This window comes from Camellia sinensis, chromosome 10 (assembly GCF_055761805.1).
Source record: "Camellia sinensis isolate YWXY chromosome 10, ASM5576180v1, whole genome shotgun sequence".
Classification (NCBI taxonomy): Eukaryota; Viridiplantae; Streptophyta; class Magnoliopsida; order Ericales; family Theaceae; genus Camellia; species Camellia sinensis.
In genome coordinates this window covers 182,182,102-182,201,932 of record NC_138970.1, presented here as the reverse complement: position 1 = coordinate 182,201,932, position 19,831 = coordinate 182,182,102, and the positions used below count along the sequence as shown (strand labels likewise).

The 19,831-nt window shown below is 37.3% G+C and overlaps 1 protein-coding gene across 1 annotated transcript; it reads right to left on the bottom strand.

The window, feature by feature from the left end:
• Positions 1-451: 451 nt before the first annotated feature.
• Positions 452-1,541, bottom strand: LOC145800923 (uncharacterized). The gene is made up of 3 exons (XM_082890685.1): positions 1,120-1,541; positions 863-1,001; positions 452-565 (listed from the first exon to the last, which is right to left on the bottom strand). The coding sequence occupies exons 1-3, from the start codon at positions 1,539-1,541 to the stop codon at positions 452-454; spliced, it is 675 nt and encodes a 224-aa protein (XP_082746811.1).
• Between the last annotated feature and the right edge of the window lie 18,290 nt (positions 1,542-19,831).

Below are 19,831 nucleotides of genomic sequence, written 5' to 3'. Positions count from 1 at the left end.
GTCTAGTCAGAACCTTTGGGTTTCTATAAGGCTTAGAACCCTTATGTTGATTGAGCATAGCCCTCACATTACTAGCTCCAACCAAGCATGGATGAACAGGTGCTCCCTGGAATAAGAATGGAGCATCATCCTTACCATAGTTCTCTGCAGGTCCAAAAATTCTAGGATCTGTTCCATCATAGAACAAACAATCGTTATCAAAAATTTGTAAATCTCCACTTCCTATAGTATTAAACCTCGGGCCAACATCTTTTCCAATTTGTTGAATTCCATTAATCACAATGGCCTTAGTTTTTTCTTTCTCAGAACCACATCTGAAACAACTTAAAATCTCACTTGATTCCTTTTGAACTCCTTTTCCTTTTGCTTCTTTTGCCATTTTCTCCAGCCTTTCCTTGTGAAGCTTTTCTAACTCCACCAACAGAACTCTAGGATTTTTCCCTTTTTTCTTCTAATTAGTGGCCACCATATTGATTTCCACCATACTAGGAAATGGATCACTGTCAACTGTCATTACCCCTTTATCTTTTTCGGCATATTTCAACATTCCTTTGTGAATTAAATCCTGCACACAATTGCGAAATGTAACACAATTATTAGTAGAGTGTCTGAAAGAATTATTCCATTTGCAATATTCCTTGCCAACTCTGTCCTTTTCTTTAGGAATGTTGTGGCCTGGAGTTAAAGTTAAAAACTTGTTTGTTAATAACTCATCAAATAATGCATCTGCTTTAGACAAATCAAAAGAATATTGTCTATGTGATATAGCCACATTTTTTTTGGCTGGTTGTGTTGCTGGCATGCTTATAGGTTGGTCTGTCTTTCTTAATGTCTCACAAACCACAGGTTTTTTACCTATTACTTGGGCAACATCTATGTCAACTTCCATGTCAAATTCGACTTCTTGATAATAAGTGCCTAATGAGGCTGTATTTCTATGTTGTTTTTCTCTGAGAATAGCCTCATAACTAGTTGCCCTTGAAGACAACTCAAATAAATCCCTAAACATCATGCCTTCAAATTTTTTCCTAAGCTCAAAATCTAAACCATTTTGGGCTAATCTTATTATTTCTATTTCAAGCATGTATACATGACAACGGTTTTTTGCTTTTTTTAAACCTGTCGATGTACTGTTCTGCACTTTCTCCTTGTCTTTGTTTAAATTTTGACAAGTCCACCATTGTCACTTCAAGTTCAGTTCTAAAGAACTGAGCATGAAACTGATTTTCAATTTCTTGCCAAGTGTGAACAGAGTTCTCTGGCAAGTTAATAAACCAAGTAAATGCCACTTTCGACAAAGAATGAGGAAAGAGCTTTAACTTTAAATTATCATTATAACCAGGTTCTCCACACTGGAGTATGAATCTGCCCACATGTTCTATGGTTGATTGTCTTTCCTCCCATGTGAATAAAGTAAACTCAGGAATTCTGCAATTCCTTAGAATGGGAATTATTTCCACCCATGGAGGGTAAGGACTCCTAAACATTGGTCTATCTGGCCTTCTCAAGCCTGGACCATATATTTCCTGTATGATATTCATTATTTGTTGTCTGTTGACTTAAGGTTCTAAGTATTCTTGTTGCTGCCCTCCTCCTTCAACCTCCGGTTGGAAGTAAGGATTAGGAGGACCAGGCCCTCTAGGCCTTGGATGTATCATGTAGGGTTCAAAATATGGTTAAGGCATGGTAAAATCTCTTGTATCTTGATGCCTTACTTGATTAAATGGTCTATTTCTTTGTTCTGCCATAGCCTGATAACTAGGCCCTTCAAATGCAAGATTATCATACATTTGCAGCCTTAGTTGCCCCTAAGGTCTCATTCCCATATTATTTATATTGTAATTAAACACTGGGTTTGCATGATATGTGGGTTGTTCCCTCTCAAACATTGGATTTATGTTCATTCCCTCCTCATATGTCTCTTGGAGTGTGGGAGGTCTATAAAATGATACGGGTTCACTTACTTTTTCATGCTGTTAAGGGGCCATTTGGGGCTTAGATTGTGCTCTTTTCCCTTGTGCTTTCTCTCCAATCTTCTTTGATTGACTGGGCTTGATGTTGGCTTTCTCAAACAAAGCCATTAAGTCATCAATCATCACTTGGTTCTCATATGCTGACATGGAACCAATTGTTTGCTGGGTATGCAGCAAAAGAGCCCTTCTTGAATCAACTGGTAGACAACTGGATTGGCCAATTTTGGCCACATTTTGGCCATTTCCTTGGCCTATTTCTTGCCTGGCCATTGAATGGCCAGCAGTTAAGTTGTCTTATACTCCTTCAATTCCATCGTCCAACTATTCTTCATCTTCGACCCTTTTCTCAGGATCATCAAAGACTTCATGCTGTTTCTTCCTAGCCATCACTCCAAATTAGACAGGTCCCATTGGGCGTGCCAAAATATTTTAGCAAAAAATCTGGTCTGGGCCAAATCGACAGTGGTGATTTGACAAAGAAGCCAAACTTTTACAAACAACAACAAATCAAACAATTGTGGACTAAATGTCCTATGCCTTGACAGATTCAAGGACTGCTTTGGAGATTGTAATGCGAAGAAACAAGAAGGAACAAACTGAAAATCAATTGTAGAACAAACAAACTTGGAATTTAATCAGTAAAATTAAACTTCCAGTTCAATATACATAACAATCGACAGAGAATTCTTAGTTACAGAAACTGAACTACAGATAGACTACTCCTAAGTAAGAACTAACTAAGTTAAGTTACTCCAAATGCTATAAGGGTTGTAAATTTGTTTGAAGATCCTTCTAACTTCGAATTCCCAGCTTTTATATTGCTGGTCTTCAAACTCCACTGCTGCTCTGCTGCCACGTGTCCCATCATATAGCCAGCTACTTCTACTTCAATGCTCATGATCTCTGCAACTGCCATTAACTGCTTCTCTGTTGCAATTTCTCTCCTTCTAGGAAACATGACACGTATCCTGTATGCCTTGCATGCTAACTTTATGGCTTGATGCCTGGGCCATGTTTGGCCACATTCCACTTCATTACTAGACGAATCGACAGGAAAACTGCAACTACCACGTCTGTCTCTTTGACTAATTCTTTCTGTCACTTGCTCTGTATTCTAGGCTTCATATTCACTCGCTTTTCACTTGTAAACTTATGAAAACTTGTGGTCTTTAAACCTAGCATCCGCTAGACCAATTCTCTACATTTGTTACATACAATCGATAGAGACTATACAATTTTTAGTGTCAACAGTTATGTAATCATATGGGTCGTTACCGTCACCATTGCAAAGAGAAGGAGAAGTCATCCATGAGTACATTCAATAATTATTTATCCATGAGTACATTCAATAAATTATTTAAAAAGTGAGTAGCATGGGATGAACTAATAATGTTTGGCAAACAATGGCAAATGACTTGTTTGATTCTGTGATCACTATTGGATTAGAGTGTTGAATTTGACTGTTAATCTAGTGAAATGAGATTTTTTGCATTTAGATAGTACAAAATTATAAAATATTTACTTTCTATTTGTCTTGACATTGAAAATATTTTTAAATGTAAAATTTTTTTCATGTACAATAATTTTTGTGAATCTAATTTTTGAATGTTTGGTTACATTTAAAATTAATTGACGTCACCATGAAAAACAACTTACCGGCTTTGGTTAGGGAAGTTATTTTGCGGCAATTGAAGGAAAATGTTTTACTTGAAAAATCTTTTATTAACTTCGTGTGCTGTCAAAAATTAAAAAACATATATATGATTTTTTTTTAATTTTTTTTTTTTTTACAATAAGACAAACGAAACGTTAATATAAAACAGAAGAGATAAATTACACTCACATCACATTAATGTTTGAGTTTAAAATAAATCACTCTTTTAGGTTTCAGAAATTACGCTCCATTCCTTGTCAATTTGTATCTTTTAATGGAAGTGACGGAAAATGTGCAATTACCACAATGCCTCTTCACTGATAGCGAAATTACTTTTTACCCATAACCTGTCACTCTCCATCTTCTCCCCCTCTATTCCTCATTAGCTCCAGCCTAAAATCAATACCGATGACACCACCAATCCTCAACTTCAACTGATGGCAATCGTCATCATGCCATCGTGATGATTCGTCCTCCTACCGCTCCATCTGCCTCCTCTCATCCCCTTCTTCAATGATCATCACAAAATGTTTTCACCACAAATCAACTCTTCGATTGGTGGTAAATTTCATAGACGTTGGCTTCGATTGAAGATTTCACTGCGAAATCCCTTCTTTCGTTGCAAACCACCAAACCCTTTCTTCCACTGCCAATTGCCATGATAGTATAGCAGTGGGTGGTACTTCACAAATCAAGCATTTCCTTTTTCTTTTCTTTTTCAGTTGAATGCGAATCAAACTTATCAAAAGTATAAAAGAAGATTCCTTCAGGTAAAGGAAGTTTTTAGATTAGGAATTTATTTATGTCTTCAGGTAATGGGATCTGTTTTTATGTACAACTCTTGCCCATTCGGTGTTTGATGAATTACATGGTAGCTTCTTCTGTGGATGAGACAGTCAGTGGGTTGCCGACAAACTGTGTGATGAATAGTCTCAACTTTCCTTGGTTTTCTTTTTGACTCATTTTTCTTGTTTGTTGGGAAAGTTCCATTGCTCATTGACTGGTTGAATTTGGGTTTCAAGGCCTGCATGATGGACGATGATTTGGCAATGCTTGCTCTTGTTTTGGGTTGTGTTGCTGTGAGAAAGGATGGAGGAGTTAAGCAAAAGTAACGCTCAGTAAGAAATTTGTAAAATTCGTAATTCGGTCCAGTTTAGTCCAATTCAGTAGGTTTAGATTGATTTTTTGAATTCGTAATTCGATTTTGAATTAAAAAATTAAAAATTCGTAGTTCACGAATTGGTTCCGGATTGAATCCTACGATTCCGAATTTGAACCAATCCAGATCGTATATAAATAGTCTATATTTTTATTATACATCCTCCTGCATAGTATCTTCTCTTATTTCATATAAAACGTAAATTAAAATCTAAACTTGCATAGTATCTTCTTTTATTACTTTTGTTAGCTAGTTTTTAGCGTTAATTTGTAATGGTCTAAATACTTATGGTGGAAGTAGTTTTTTTATGGTTATTTAAATTCTAGAACAGTTTGTCGCTATTACGAAAAAACATATTGTTATTGTGAAACTAATATAATATTATATTTATATTTTTATAAAATTAAAGTGTTATATATATATTGTTATTTAATTATATAAATCCGTGGTCCTAAACTGTATTTAAATGGATTGGTTCGGACTCATTCCACAATTTAAACGAATTGGATTGGTTCTAATTTTTCAAGATTCGCAAATAACGGATTGATTCTCATTTTACTCCAATCTGATCCAATCCGAATCATGCACACTCCTAAGCAAAAGCATGGCCTTGGTGGAAAACCGTGATCATGAAATATATTGTTGAGTGAAAATGAAGTTTAGGTGATAATGCATTTGAGGGTAAAATTGGTATTAAAAAAATCAATTGATGATAACCACATATATCCAACCTAAAAGATTGGGCTCAAGCCTGATGGGCCACTACAAGCATGATGAGCTCATATGCATTCTGTAGCTTAGTGACGCTATTGCAATGGCTGCAACAAAAAATTTAGATTAAAAATTACAAATCCTAAAATTTATTTAAAATATGAATTATTTTTATAGTTCTGAAAATCGCATCCGGTCATATGAAATTTCCAAATTTATAATAAAAGACTACTTTTATTAATATATCATTAAGTTAATTAATAATTTTTAATGATATCATAAATTTATTTCAATTAATAACTTATATAATTTTATTATTGTCTAGGACAGAAGTTAAAAAAATTTGACAATGAGATATTTATAATTGTTCAAACCACAAGGAACAATTTATATTTTTTGCAAATCTCAAGAAGTATATTTGTAATTTACCAAAAAAATTAGCATGGAATCATTGCGCAAAAAGTACCATTATGTTTGGTTTTGAGTTTTCAATTCATATTTTTAATGATTTTTTAAAATATTTCAATCAATTTTTTTTTTTTTAATTTTTAGATCCACTTAATTTTAATTTACCTAAAAAATAAAAAAAAAATTGCACAAAATTTTTTTACAAATTTATTGAATACAACAAAATACGAATATGTATTGAATTTTTGAATTTTTTTGTATTTAGTGATTTTTTTAAAAAAAAAATTCACAAATATTTTTAAGTATATTTAAATTAGGTGTATCTAAAAAATAGAAAATTTTGCTTAAAATATTTTTAAAAATTCACTAAAAATAAAAAAAAAAAAAAAACATAAAAAAACAAAAAAACTCAATTTTTGAAAAAGTAGATTCAATTTTATGGAACCAAACATGGCTGCAATCCTGCAAATATATATATTTCTTCATTCCTCCCCACAAATAGCAGTTAGTGTTAGATTAAACCAACTTCTCTCTATAAAAATTTGAATTTGAAATCTCATTCATCTTGACACAAAGTATTTTCTTGATAATTAATTGGGCAATTGGTTGAGATTCCTTTCAATATTATTCTTTCATAACTTTCATTGCAAAAATAAAAATGCACGAGTAACTTTCTTACAATGTGTCCTTTTTGAGAGTAGACATCACAAATTTCTATCTATCAGGTGTTGGTGGGAAGGGCAAAGATTATTTCTTGAGTGCCAAATTCTGCAAATGGGTGTATTTTTTGTTTTTATTTTCCAAACAACACAACCGAATTGGAAATTTTTTTTCTAAAACCAAACCATTTTTTTTTTTTTTTAAGAAAAAAACTTGATTTTGAAACTGCATGTAAAAATTGTGTATTTTCTAACTTTGTATTATTTTTATTTTTAAAAAACAAATATAAAAATAAGCTAAAAAACACATATATATTGTGTGTGTTAATTTCTGACCACACTGTCAAACAGGTACTCAGCTAGAGAACACTGACAGAATAGATTGCGCCCAAACAACCTGTCACGGAAAGATAAGACTCTGACGGTGGTTCTTCCACCCGGGGACACTCCGACGATCAAGTTAGTACTTAATTATCTCTCAAAGATAGCAAACAGTGCTTAACTCACTTAGCTAGAACACAAAAAGCGTACCTTAAACCCCACGAGGGTGCCTTACTTTTATAATCAGCACTGATCTGATCCCCGTAGAAGCCTAGCTTCAATGGACTCTGACTCAATACTTATCCAGGACTCTCAAATAGATAAAGATAAACTCCCTAAGAGCTTTTACCCTTATCCAGACTAAGATCCTTCCCCATTCTAGGACTCTTGACCCTTATCCGTTCACCTCAGATTCCGATATCTCTGCAGATAACCTCGGCCTAGCCGAGATTACCTCGGCGCCATGACCAAGACACGTAGCACCTCGACTGGCACTTTAATGCCACCTTGACCACGTGTTGTCATTCACAAAAATATGCCCCCACAACTGTCCCCTAGGTTTTATTACCTCGGTATCTTAAGGTGATAGAACCTATATCTTTTGTCCACATAGCACGTCGGCTAAAACCTTCTCTATCACTTATTACCGGGGTCATCACATGTTGGCTCCATATGACCAAGACTTCAATGTGTTTTGTCAATGCTTTAGAACCAAGAACCAAGTTTTCAAGTTCTTTAGCCGAGATCGTCTCCATAGCTGAGGTCTCTGCTTTATTAAATCAAGAACTCAAAGAGTTCCATATGCATATGAGCTGTCACGCATGGTTTCTCAACCATTTTCGTCACACGTCTTTTCCTTATTGATCCGTACCTGACACGCGCCATCAGGTCGCGTCGCTTTTGCGCGCGTTGCCTGACAGACACGTCGTCCAAGGCACTTTCAATGTGGCTTACCGCATTTTCATGTTTTGACAAAAAATCTCATTCTCTTTCCGTCTCTTCACTTTCGAAAAAACACCCTCTCTCTTTCTGCTCAAAGCCTCTTTCTCTCGAACCTCCATTCTTGTACCTTCGAAACTCTCTATAACCATTCCGTTCACCCCCTCCGGCGAAGCATTTGCTATTCTTCTCCATTCATTGCCAATGTCTGACTCCAGCGCACTTCATACCGGCGTCATTTTCTTTGGTGAGTCACTGTTTCCCCGTGTTTAAATTTTTTGTTTTACTTCAAACTTTATTACGCCTGTATACGGCCATTTGCGAATGCATTCATGCTCTTGAATTCTTCATCTATGTTTTTGAATTTCATCATGTTTGTTTGTGATCTTGCTTCTGTGCAATCTTTTTCTGGGTACACATTTGGTTCACACACTTGCTATCTTGCCACTGTTCTTGACTTTTTACTTATTTGCACACACTTTGTACAATCGTTCTGGATTTGTGCTTTCTGGGTTCTGAATCACATTCCTTTTCTACTTTCTTTTTGTCTTATTTTCCAGATTCTTACTCCCAATTTCTGTTTCAATAGCTCTAGGTTTGGGATTTGCCTTAGAAATCACAAACTTTAGGGAAACTGTAACAATCTCTTCTTGATCTTGAAAAACCCTTGCCCCCGTTTCTGTTTTGGGTTTAGCCGACGTCCCTTAATCTCATACAAACCACTTTCTTTTGAATTCTCTCACCTTGCCTCTTTTAGCCGACATCATGAGTATGTTTAGATGGAGGGTAGACAGCCCAGAAAAGCTTGAATACTTTAGGCAAGAGCTCTCCATCCTTGCCGACGTCTATCTTAGGTTGGCTAGGGAGGAGGACTCCATCATGCCCAACGACAATTTCATGCCCTTCCCAGTAGTTGCTTTTATAGAGTGCGGACTTAGGTTCTCACTAAATATCCTTTTCCGAGAAGTCCTTCACTACTATAAGCTTAACCCGATGCAATTGGCTATTAACTCTTATAGAGTCATAAATGGTATAATTGCTCTAGCTAGCAAAGAGAATGCTAGGATTACTCTAGCTGACATCCAATACTGTTACACCATGTGTGGCCTAAAGTTAGAAAAAGGGCTACATCTATTACCTTAAGCTGATATCCATAGAATACAAACTCATCGCTGACCTCCCAAACTCCAATAAGGGTGCTAGAGACGATTATTTCATCGTCTCGGGCAATTGGGATTTCCCACCAGATCACCTTCACCTCTACCCCTTGAGCCGATCAGTTTTTAAAGAGGGTAATGGTAAGAACCAAATGTCCCTTTACTTGTTTTGAAGTCTTTTTATTATTGTTATTCCTCTTATATAATGGTTTTTTTTTTTTTTTTTTTTTGTGAACTTGCAGCTCTTCCTCAACTACCCAAAGACTTTCGCAAGACATTCTTCTCCAGCAAAGACTTCAAAAGGCTGCTGGGCTCGTCTGTTAATCAGCGCAAGGCCCCTTTGCTGCTCAACTACGTCCCTACTTATAAATCCACTTTGCCCGACGTCCCGAAGAAGAGCAAGTCCCCTCTTTCTGCTACAACTCCTCATGTTTCTTCGTCACTGCGGCCAGACCAAGCCTCAACATCTGACCCAACAGAGCAGCCATCAACTTCTACTCCATAACTAATTCCTCCAACCCAGTATCAACGCCGACGTCAAGCTCCACTACTCGCCCCCGCAGGCATAACTCGTAGCCGAAATTGCCGAAGTACTGAGGCATTGGCTTACGATCCAACCAACCCACCGACTGCACTTCCAACGATCCAATTTGACACTAGAGTCACTGTCGCCATCGCCGCCGACGAGATGGGGCACGAAAAGGTTGTTGCTGAAGACCTTCTAGCCGACATCCTGGGCGTTCTGACAGTCTAATCTTCCTCATCACAGTCCCAGCCAAAGCCCAGGCCAAAGAGATTAAAGAAGGCCCAAGCAAAGGCAACGGTGACTCAGATCGATTCTGAAGACACCTTGCCGATTTCAAAATTGGCCAAGGCCGAGAAAAGTTCCTCCGCCGCTGAGAAGAGGCCCGCCGAGGCTGACCCCTCTAAATTCACTAAGCCAAAGAAGTCGAGGTTGGACTCTGCAGCCACCTCGGGTTCTCTTAAATCTAATGACCCCTGGGCCCCCGCTATCATAATTAAGGATAAGCCAGTCAAAGCTGGCGATAGCACCTTTGATATTGAGGTCGGTGTTGCCCTCTCTACTACATTGCTCCGCCCCAATGACCTCAGCCGTATAGCCGAAGTCAGCGAATATGAAAATTTTTCTCTGATGGTGCAGCACTCTTATCATGACCCAAACCAGCCCCTATAGATTAAGGTCATAACCGAGCAATAATCATGAGATTACTTACGGCCTCAACCAAAGCAATCATATAGCAACAGAGTGAAGGGGCCCAAATGGAAGCAAACTTAAAAATTTTGTCCAATAAGCTATGCTTACATGGCTTGCCAAAACATTTCACATATACTTAATAATAACTCACACCACATATCAGTAGTTAACATCTTGTATACCCAGAATCATTGAAACACATAGTCAGCCATGCCAAAAGCTTATACACATAAATGGTCTATCATGACCAATAGAAGTAGCAAAAGAAATACAAAAGATCATAAACAAAGCCTCTTGCGTGAGGCACCTAGGCTGACTTCACAAAACCCGAGTTCCTTTCTTAAATTCCACTAAGGCTGGGGTTGAACGTCCCTTTGCTCACCTATATACATATAAATAAGAGTGAGCTAACGCCCAGTGAATAATATCAAAATAAAGAGGTTAATGAATAAGGTTCGTTCATAAATGAATCATACTTATAATGTACATATTTGAATCACTATTTCCATTCACACCAGATTTACAAATCTCAACGAATCAAAATGACCTTGGGTCCAACACATCATATCCACATGCAAAACGACCTCAGGTCCAATTCTTATATAAAACAATACGACCTCGGGTCCATCTATACGAAACGACTTTTGGTCAAGTCAACTCTTTATTCAAAACGACCTTTGGTCTAATTCAAACATATCAAACGGCCTCGGGCCCATTCTCTTTATATTCATATCCATGCATATTTCATATTCATGATCATGATCTCTTTTATTCAAACGGCCTTTGGCCCATCTTTGCATTCATGTCTAACGGCCTTTGGCCCAATTGTTCATATCTGACGACATTTGGCCCAATCATCCATGTCCAACGGCCTTTGGCCCAATCATTCATATCAAACGGCCTTTGGCCCAATCATTCATATCGACGGCCTTTGGCCCAATCATTCATGTCCAACGATCTTTGGCCCAGTCATTCATGTCTGACAGCTTTTGGTCCAATCATTCATGTCAAACGGCCTTTGGCCCAATCATTCATGTCCGACGGCCTTTGGCCCAATCATTCATGTTCGACAGCCTTTGGCCTAATCATTCATGTCAAACGGCCTTTAACCCAATCATTCATGTCAAACGGCCTTATACAAAATTAGGCATATAGAATACTCATTCATATTTCAAATCAACAAATCCATGAAGCTTATACAAAAGTAGCATTCGAAAAGTGACATATACTTGAAAATATCTTGACTAAGATATTATTTACAGTGTTCTGCTGGTGGATTTGTCCTTGAGCTCGACCCTACACATTACATAACGCATATGGGTCACAAACGATTCAATCCGTTCTTAATTTATACATTCCTCCTGGGCTCCTGGGTCACAGTGCTCGATGCATGCCTAAGAGTGTTTCGTAATGAAAGAGAACGGATAACAAATCATAAAACCACTTTTCAAAATATTTGAAACAGGGATCCCCGCTCGAGCGCAGCTTTCGTCACTCGAGCGGACCCCTTTGGTCTGCAAAAGTACTGGTTACTTCATTTTCACGCTCAAGCGTAACTTCGGACGCTCGAGCTGATAGTCAAACTGCATGGCTCCCTGCCCGAGCGTGAATCTCCCCGCTCGAGCGGACGCTCATGTCTGCAAAAGTTTTGGGAACCAACATTCCACGCTCGAGCGGCCCTTTCCCCGCTGGAGCGAACATGCCAAATTCTGGAATTTCCAGAACTGGTTTTGAAGTTCAAATTCGACATTCAAAGGCCCAAAACTCATGTTCTTGGTTCAAAAATGTGGAAACACAATATATATCATAAGAATATAAGCAATATGAGGCCAATTGTTCAGAATCATGGTTTAATTCTCAAATAATTCAACATTCTTCTTGACATGGTCAAAGCTCATACGTTCTAGCTTCATACAAACTCCACATCTTCATGAATTATACATGCATGTGAAGTATAAGCTTTATTTTCAACTTAAATAACACAATTGATGATCATTTTTATGAGATTCAACATTATCATGCTTACATGTGCAATTTGGTGCCAAATCCTTAATCTCTTTAGAGACCATCTTTCAATTCCTCATAAAATGCATGTTTGAACTCAAATTCCATTTCAAATAGTACAAATAATGTTCATACTCATGGAGCTCAACAAAACCATGCTTACATGTATGACTTAGCACTCAATTTATCACATTTAACTTGTTACATGTTTGATTATGCAAAATCATGACAATTCTATACATGCATGTGCATATAAACTTCAAATTCACCAAATACAACATAATTCACATTCTTGATTACAATGTAACTTGAATTCATAGAATTACAAACTCAAATCCATGAACTCATGCCCAATTACTCACTTAGGAGCTTCAATCCTTACAAAGGTAGTTAAATCTTGAGTGTAGCTTGCCAAATTCATAACCTTTGAGCCAAATTACATAATTCTTCCTCTCCATCTCTCTAGAACCGGCCCCTCTATCTCTCTCTAGAGTGTGATTTTCAGCCAAAAGAGAAAATGAGCTCAAAACAATGCAAATAGGCCACTTACATACCTTGGCCTAATCAAATTAATTAAGGCAAAGTAATTGAGCCTAATTTAATCGTTCTGAATCTAATTATTTTGATCCGAATCAATTTCTAATTAAATTTCACCGTAGGCTCTAAAAATTACACTAATCATAATGGCGTAGTCAATTTCGTTTTCTGTAGCCGAGAAGGCCTTCAATTTTCAGTTCAAATCACATATTCTAACAGATTTTCCTACGGTGAATAGATAGAAATTCAAAACCACATATATTCATATAAATGGCACTCAAAATCATATCAACACATAATCACAATCATAATCAAGATTAATTAGCATAACACGGACTAGGGTTATCGTAGTCTTCCCCCCTTTAGGAAGTTTGGTCCTCCAAACTTATTTTACCTTTAGTCGAAAACAATTTGGAATACTTTTTATTCAATGGTTCCAATCCTTTTGATAGTTATTTGCTTAATCTCAAAATCAAGCAACACTCTGTTCTCAATCAGTTAGAGACTTACCTTTTCCTCCATACAAGGCCATACCGAAACTAGTGTGTAAGCTGTTGTTGTAAGCAAAGTCTACCAATGATGGATAGATTTTTCCAACTTCCCTGAAAATCTAATGCATACGTTTGGAGCATTTCTCCCAGAATCTAAAAAGTTCTTTCTGATTATACATTGATTTGCGGATGGAAGGCGGCATTGAATTACAATTCAGTTCCCATTGCCTCTTGAAGGCTTGTCAGAATTCAGACACATTTTAGGATTCCTGTCTAAAACAATAGACACTAGGACCCCATGCAAACGAGCAATCTTATCGATGTAAACAGTGGCTAGTCTATAAGCATCATACGAAAATTTTACAGGAAGGAAGTGAGCAGACTTAGTAATTCTATATACAATAACCCAAACGGGACTTATACCTTGGGTGCTCAAGGTAGCCCCACAATGAAATTCGTAGTCACAGAAGTTCAATTCATTCTTCAATAATTCCGCAATTCACAATCCAATTCAGTATTTAGTTTAGTGACTCATCACAGTTATCCAAGGTCAATCAAAAGTCTTCAGGAACATAAAGTGGATCCAGACGCTGATTCCCGAGTCAACAAAGATAACAACGAAGCAATCAACCACACGACGTACATAATTCATATATCGATTGTAAAGTACCATAACATCAAAGCAGCCAATTTCTAACATCATACACGTGTTCTCAATTTGTTCAACAGTTTACAATTCAGTTCAATATTCAATTCTCTGTTCCGTCGGCTCTTTCCACATTATCTGATAGTCGTCAAAAGCATAAGGCAATTCATATATTAATCCCCATGACGTCAAAGATAATATTAAAGGAGTTAATCACATGTTAAGTACAATTTACACATCCTCAGAGCCCCAATTACAGAATACAATGGCACTGAGCATTTATTTACAAGGCGTACTGAATTCACACACTTTTGGATAATCAAGGTTTTCTAATTCCAATAGTGTTCACGATCAGAACAGTTCACGGTTAGCAGTTACCATAACATGATTCCCAAAATCCGATAACACTAAAGCAACTATTCTCCCATACAAAACATATTCTGATCAGTCAAAGATAAGTGTTCAGTTCTATTTATAATCAAATCAATCTGCCGTCATCGGTTTCCATAGCGTCACATAAATAAGAATATGGTAATATATATGCATTGTTCCTTAAAACACCCAATCACTGGATTTGCTCAATTCCGTTCATTTATAGCACGTATGCCTCTAACAATTAAAGGTTGGTTCCTAATGGTGTTCATGGTTAGATCGGTCTGTTGATAGCCCACATAAGGTCTTCTAAATAAGTCAAGTATTCCAAACGGATTCAAGTTTTGGGTCTATCAGATTCCTTGCCAAGAATAAAATGGTTATTCATTCATGAACAATTCGTAATCCCTCTTAACAAAATCAACTCAGATAGAGGTTCTTATCAAATCAATCCAAGTAAAGGTCTTGTCAAATTAAATTAAACAAAGGTCCCATCAAATTATATCAAATGAGGGTTTTATCAGGCCAAATCAAACAAAAGTTCTATCAAATTGAATCAGACAAAAGTTTTCTCAAATAGGGTACATTTGGTCCTGTAAGGCATACTTCGTTGCTTAGGTACATAGTTAATAGTTTCACAACTGTCCTAAGTTCATCAGTTCTCAACGTCATATCAGAGTCTTTCATCACAACTGTTCATACCAAAGTATTTCAAGTCATGTACAATATGGCATTGTCTACATAAGTTCAGGTGTAGTTGCATATGCATGCAGTTGTTCATATCAAGAGGTATGTATCATAATCAATACAGTAGTTCCCAAATAAGTCTTGTATGCAAATATATGGTGCAGAGTTACACATTAACAAAGTTCCTCGGTCGCACATAATATGGGATTTGTTACGCAAAAGTTCCAAATTGGTCACAAAAACATAGGTTTAGATGTATATATGCATGTACATAGTCAATCAATATCCCAATATGTATTTCACAATTTTCCCAATGGGGCAGATACATACAGTAAATAAGGTATTGATTTATGGGTCCGACCAATCTAGATACATATAACAGATATGAAAGAATGCACCGAATCAAATCCAATAATATCTGAAGCAAAGATGTACATATGTACCAGCCCAGAATCAGTCAACATATAGGCATTCGTTTATAGACAGTATAGGTACCTGGGATAACGGTTGTAGCATTCTAAGTGCTTTCTGGGATGAGTGCAATTACTCTATCTTGATTAGCAGTTCCTGCCATTGGTACGAATCCAGCTAAGACAACAGGTCTATTCACGTTTCACTCAGTCTAGGGACAGTTCCTAACCATATGGTCCATTTTACCACACCTATAACAAGCCCTAGAAATTCGATAACAAACTCCTCAGTGTTTCTTACCACATTCATTACATGTTGGTGTTGTATTCCTTGTAGAGTCTGAAGTGCACGATGATCCCGTATTTTGCTTTTTAAATGGCCTCTTCTTTGAGAAAAAGCCTTGTCTCTTGCTTTCCATTCAGAAGGTCGGTTCATGTTAGCTTCGGTCATCAGTGTTCGGTCTAGCACCTCAACATATTTTGTGACTTCCAACACATTCACTTGGTGCTCTTGCGCTGGTGGTGGCAAAGGTTCTTGCCGTAACGGCAACTGATGTTGTTGTCTTAAGATCTCTGCCATTTCTTGTATTGTTCTTTCCAGTCTATCAAGTCGGGCTGTGGAAGAGTCTGCCAACTCGTATGCCCTTACTTTATCCATGTTCTACACAAACTCTCATTAAGCCATGCCAAATACAGGAATGCCCAATACAGAAATAAACACTGGTACACATAGGTACATTCGCACATAGGCACATCGTTATAATCTCATTTTACGTATCATCAAGACACAATTAATCACATAAAAAACAGATGATTGCATACTTAATAGATATCGCGTGTAGAACACTTACTAGATAATTACACATTTTACCATATTCATATTCCACATAGACACCCATTTGCAGAATCGAATGCATGTAAGCAACTTTTCATGATTCGCATGTTCATGTACGTGCATTATAACAAAACAAAACTCGTTGTACACATTAGTGCAACAATTCATATCTCATATAATCACATGTTCTCAATGCTTACATCATGTACTTATTAGATGGATGCATCTTAAGTCTTTTCTAGACACCTTATGGCTCATTTGGACAAGTGTGTGAGTTATTAACGCGTGCTCTAATACCACTGTCATGACCCGAACCCGCCCCTATAGATTAAGGTCATAACCGACAAGTAATCATGAGATTACCTACGGCCTCAAACCAAAGCAATCATATAGCAACAGAGTGAAGGGGCCAAAACGGAAGCAAACTTAAAAATTTTGTCCAATGTGCTATGCTTACATGGCATGTCAAAACATTTCACATATACTTAATAATAACTCACACCACATATCAGTAGTTAACATCTTGTATACCCAGGATCATTCAAACACATAGTCAGCCATGCCAAAAGCTTATACACATAAATGGTCTATCATGACCAATAAAAGTAGCAAAAGAAATACAAAAGATCATAAACAAAGCCTCTTGCATGAGGCACCTGGGCTAACTTCACAAAACTCGGGTTCCTTTCTTAAATTCCACTAAGGCTGGGGTTAAACGTCCCTTTGCTCACCTACATACATATAAATAAGAGTGAGCTAACGCCCAGTGAATAATATCAAAATAAAGTGGTTAATGAATGAGGTTCGTTTGTAAATGAATCATACTTATAATGTACACATTTGAACCACTATTCTCATTCACATCAGATTTACAAATCTCAACGAAGGAAAACAACCTTGGGTCCAACACATCATATCCACATGCAAAACGACCTTAGGTCCAATTCTTATATAAAACAATATGACCTCGGGTCCATCTATACGAAACAACCTTTGGTCCAGCCAACTCTTTATTCAAAACAACCTTTAGTCCAATTCAAACATATCAAACGGCCTCGGGCCCAATTCGAATATATCAGGCGTATCAAACGACCTCGGGCCCATTCTCTTTATATTCATATCCATGCGTATTTCATATTCATGATTATGATCCCTTTTATTCAAACGGCCTTTGGCCCATCACGGTATTCAAACATATCAAATGACATATTTAAACGGCCTTTGGCCCATCTTTGCATTCATGTCTAACAGCCTTTGGCCTAATCGTTCATATTCGACGGCCTTTGGCCCAATCATCTATGTCCAACGGCCTTTGGCCCAATCATTCATATCAAACGGCCTTTGGCCCAATCATTCACGTCCGACGGCCTTTGGCCCAATCATTCACGTCCGACGGCCTTTGGCCCAATCATTCATGTCCGACGGCCTTTGGCCCAATCATTCACGTTCGACGGCCTTTGGCCCAATCATTCATGTCCGACGGCCTTTGGTCCAATCATTCATGTCAAACGGCCTTTGACCCAATCATTCATGTCAAACGGCCTTTGGCCCAATCATTCATGTCCGACGGCCTTTGGCTCAATCATTCATGTCCGACAGCCTTTGGCTCAATCATTCATGTCAAACGGCCTTTGGCCCAATCATTCATGTCCAATGGCCTTTGGCCCAATCATTCATGTCAAACGGCCTTATACAAAATTAGGCATATAGAATACTAATTCATATTTCAAATCAAAAAAATCCATGAAGCTTATACAGAAGTAGCATTCAAAAAGTAACATACTTGAAAATATCTTGACTAAGATATTACGCACAGTGTTCTGCCGGTGGATTTGCCCTTGAGCTCGACGCTACACATTACATAATGCATATGGGTCACAAACGATTCAATTCGTTCTTAATTTATACATTCCTCTTAGTCTTCTTTCTTATCATTTTAACTCATTCACAATGCTCGATGCATACCTAAGAGTGCTTAGAAATGAAAGAGAACGGATAACAAATCATAAAACCACTTTTCAAAATATCTGAAATAGGGATCCCCGCTCGAGCACAGCTTTCGCTGCTCGAGCGGACCCTTTTGGTCTGCAAAAGTACTGGTTATTTCATTTTCACGCTCGAGTGTGACTTCGGACGCTCATGTCTGCAAAAGTTCTGGGAACCAACATTCCACGCTCGAGCGGCCCTTTCCCCGCTCAAACGGACATGCCAAATTCTAGAATTTCCAGAACTGGTTTTGAAGTTCAAATTCGACATTCAAAGGCCCAAAACTCATGTTCTTGGTTCAAAAACGTAGAAACACAATACATATCATAAGGATATAAGCAATATGAGGCCAATTGTTCAGAATCATGGTTTAATTCTCAAATAATTCAACATTCTTCTTGACATGGTCAATACTCATGCATTCTAGCTTCATACAAACTCCACATCTACATGAATTATACATGCATTTGAAGTATAAGCTTCATTTTCAACTTAAATAACACAATTAATGATCATCTTTATGAGATTCAACATTATCATGCTTACATGTGCAATTTGGTGCCAAATCCTTAATCTCTTTAGAGACCATCTTTCAATTCCTCGTAAAATGCATGTTTGAACTCAAATTCCTTTTCAAATAATACAAATAATGTTCATACTCATGGAGGTCAACAAAACCATGCTTGCATGTATGACTTAGCACTCAATTTATCACATTTAACTTGTTACATGTTTGATTATGCAAAATCATGACAATTCTATACATGCATGTGCATATAAACTTCAATTCACCAAATTCAACATAATTCACATTCTTGATTACAATGTAACTTGAATTCATAGAATTACAAACTCAAATCCAGGAACTCATGCCCAATTACTCACCTAGGAGCTTCAATCCTCACAAAGGTAGTTAAATCTTGAGTGTAGCATGCCAAATTCACAACCTTTGAGCCAAATTACATAATTTTTCCTCTCCCTCTCTCTAGAACCGACCCCTCTCTCTCTCTCTAGAGTGTGATTTTCAGCCAAAAGAGAAAATGAGCTCAAAACAATGCAAATAGGCCACTTATATACCTTAGCCTAATCAAATTAATTAAGGCTAAGTAATAGAGCCTAATTTAATCGTTCTAAATCTAATTATTTTGATCCGAATCAATTTCTAATTAAATTTCACCGTAGGCTCTAAAAATTACACTAATCACAATGGCGTAGTCAATTTCGTTTTCTGTAGCCGAGAAGGCCTTCAATTTTCAGTTCAAAGCACAGATTCTAACAGATTTTCCAACGGTGAACAGATAGAAATTCAAAACCACATATATTCATATAAATAGCAATCAAAATCATATCAAACACATAATCACAATCATAATCAAGATTAATTAGCATAACACGGACGAGGGTTATCACAACTCTGTACTGGTAAATCCCTAACACTTGGCACTCTGCATTCTTTGCTTTTATACTTAAGTTTACTAACTTTGTTCATTCCATTTTGCTAGGCGATCCAGCACGCTCACTCCTTTGCGATGCAGGCCGAGGACATAAAGAAGAAGTTGGTCCACATGACCAAGGAAGCTGCTGGCTTGCTCAATCTCTGAACAACATCGAGGCCAAGATGAGAGTGCTGATAGATCAGGCCAAGGTAGCCAAGCAAGCTCAAGAT

Bases quoted from the DNA above. Each gene is read 5' to 3' on its own strand.
- LOC145800923 (XM_082890685.1), bottom strand. From the start codon at position 1,541: ATGAATATCATACAGGAAATATATGGTCCAGGCTTGAGAAGGCCAGAT. The intron at 1,002-1,119 runs GTTTAAAAAAAG...CATGATGTTTAG, and splicing joins GCAGAACAGTACATCGACAG to GGATTTATTTGAGTTGTCTT. The intron at 566-862 runs GTAATAGGTAAA...AATTGTGTGCAG, and splicing joins TTGACATAGATGTTGCCCAA to GATTTAATTCACAAAGGAAT.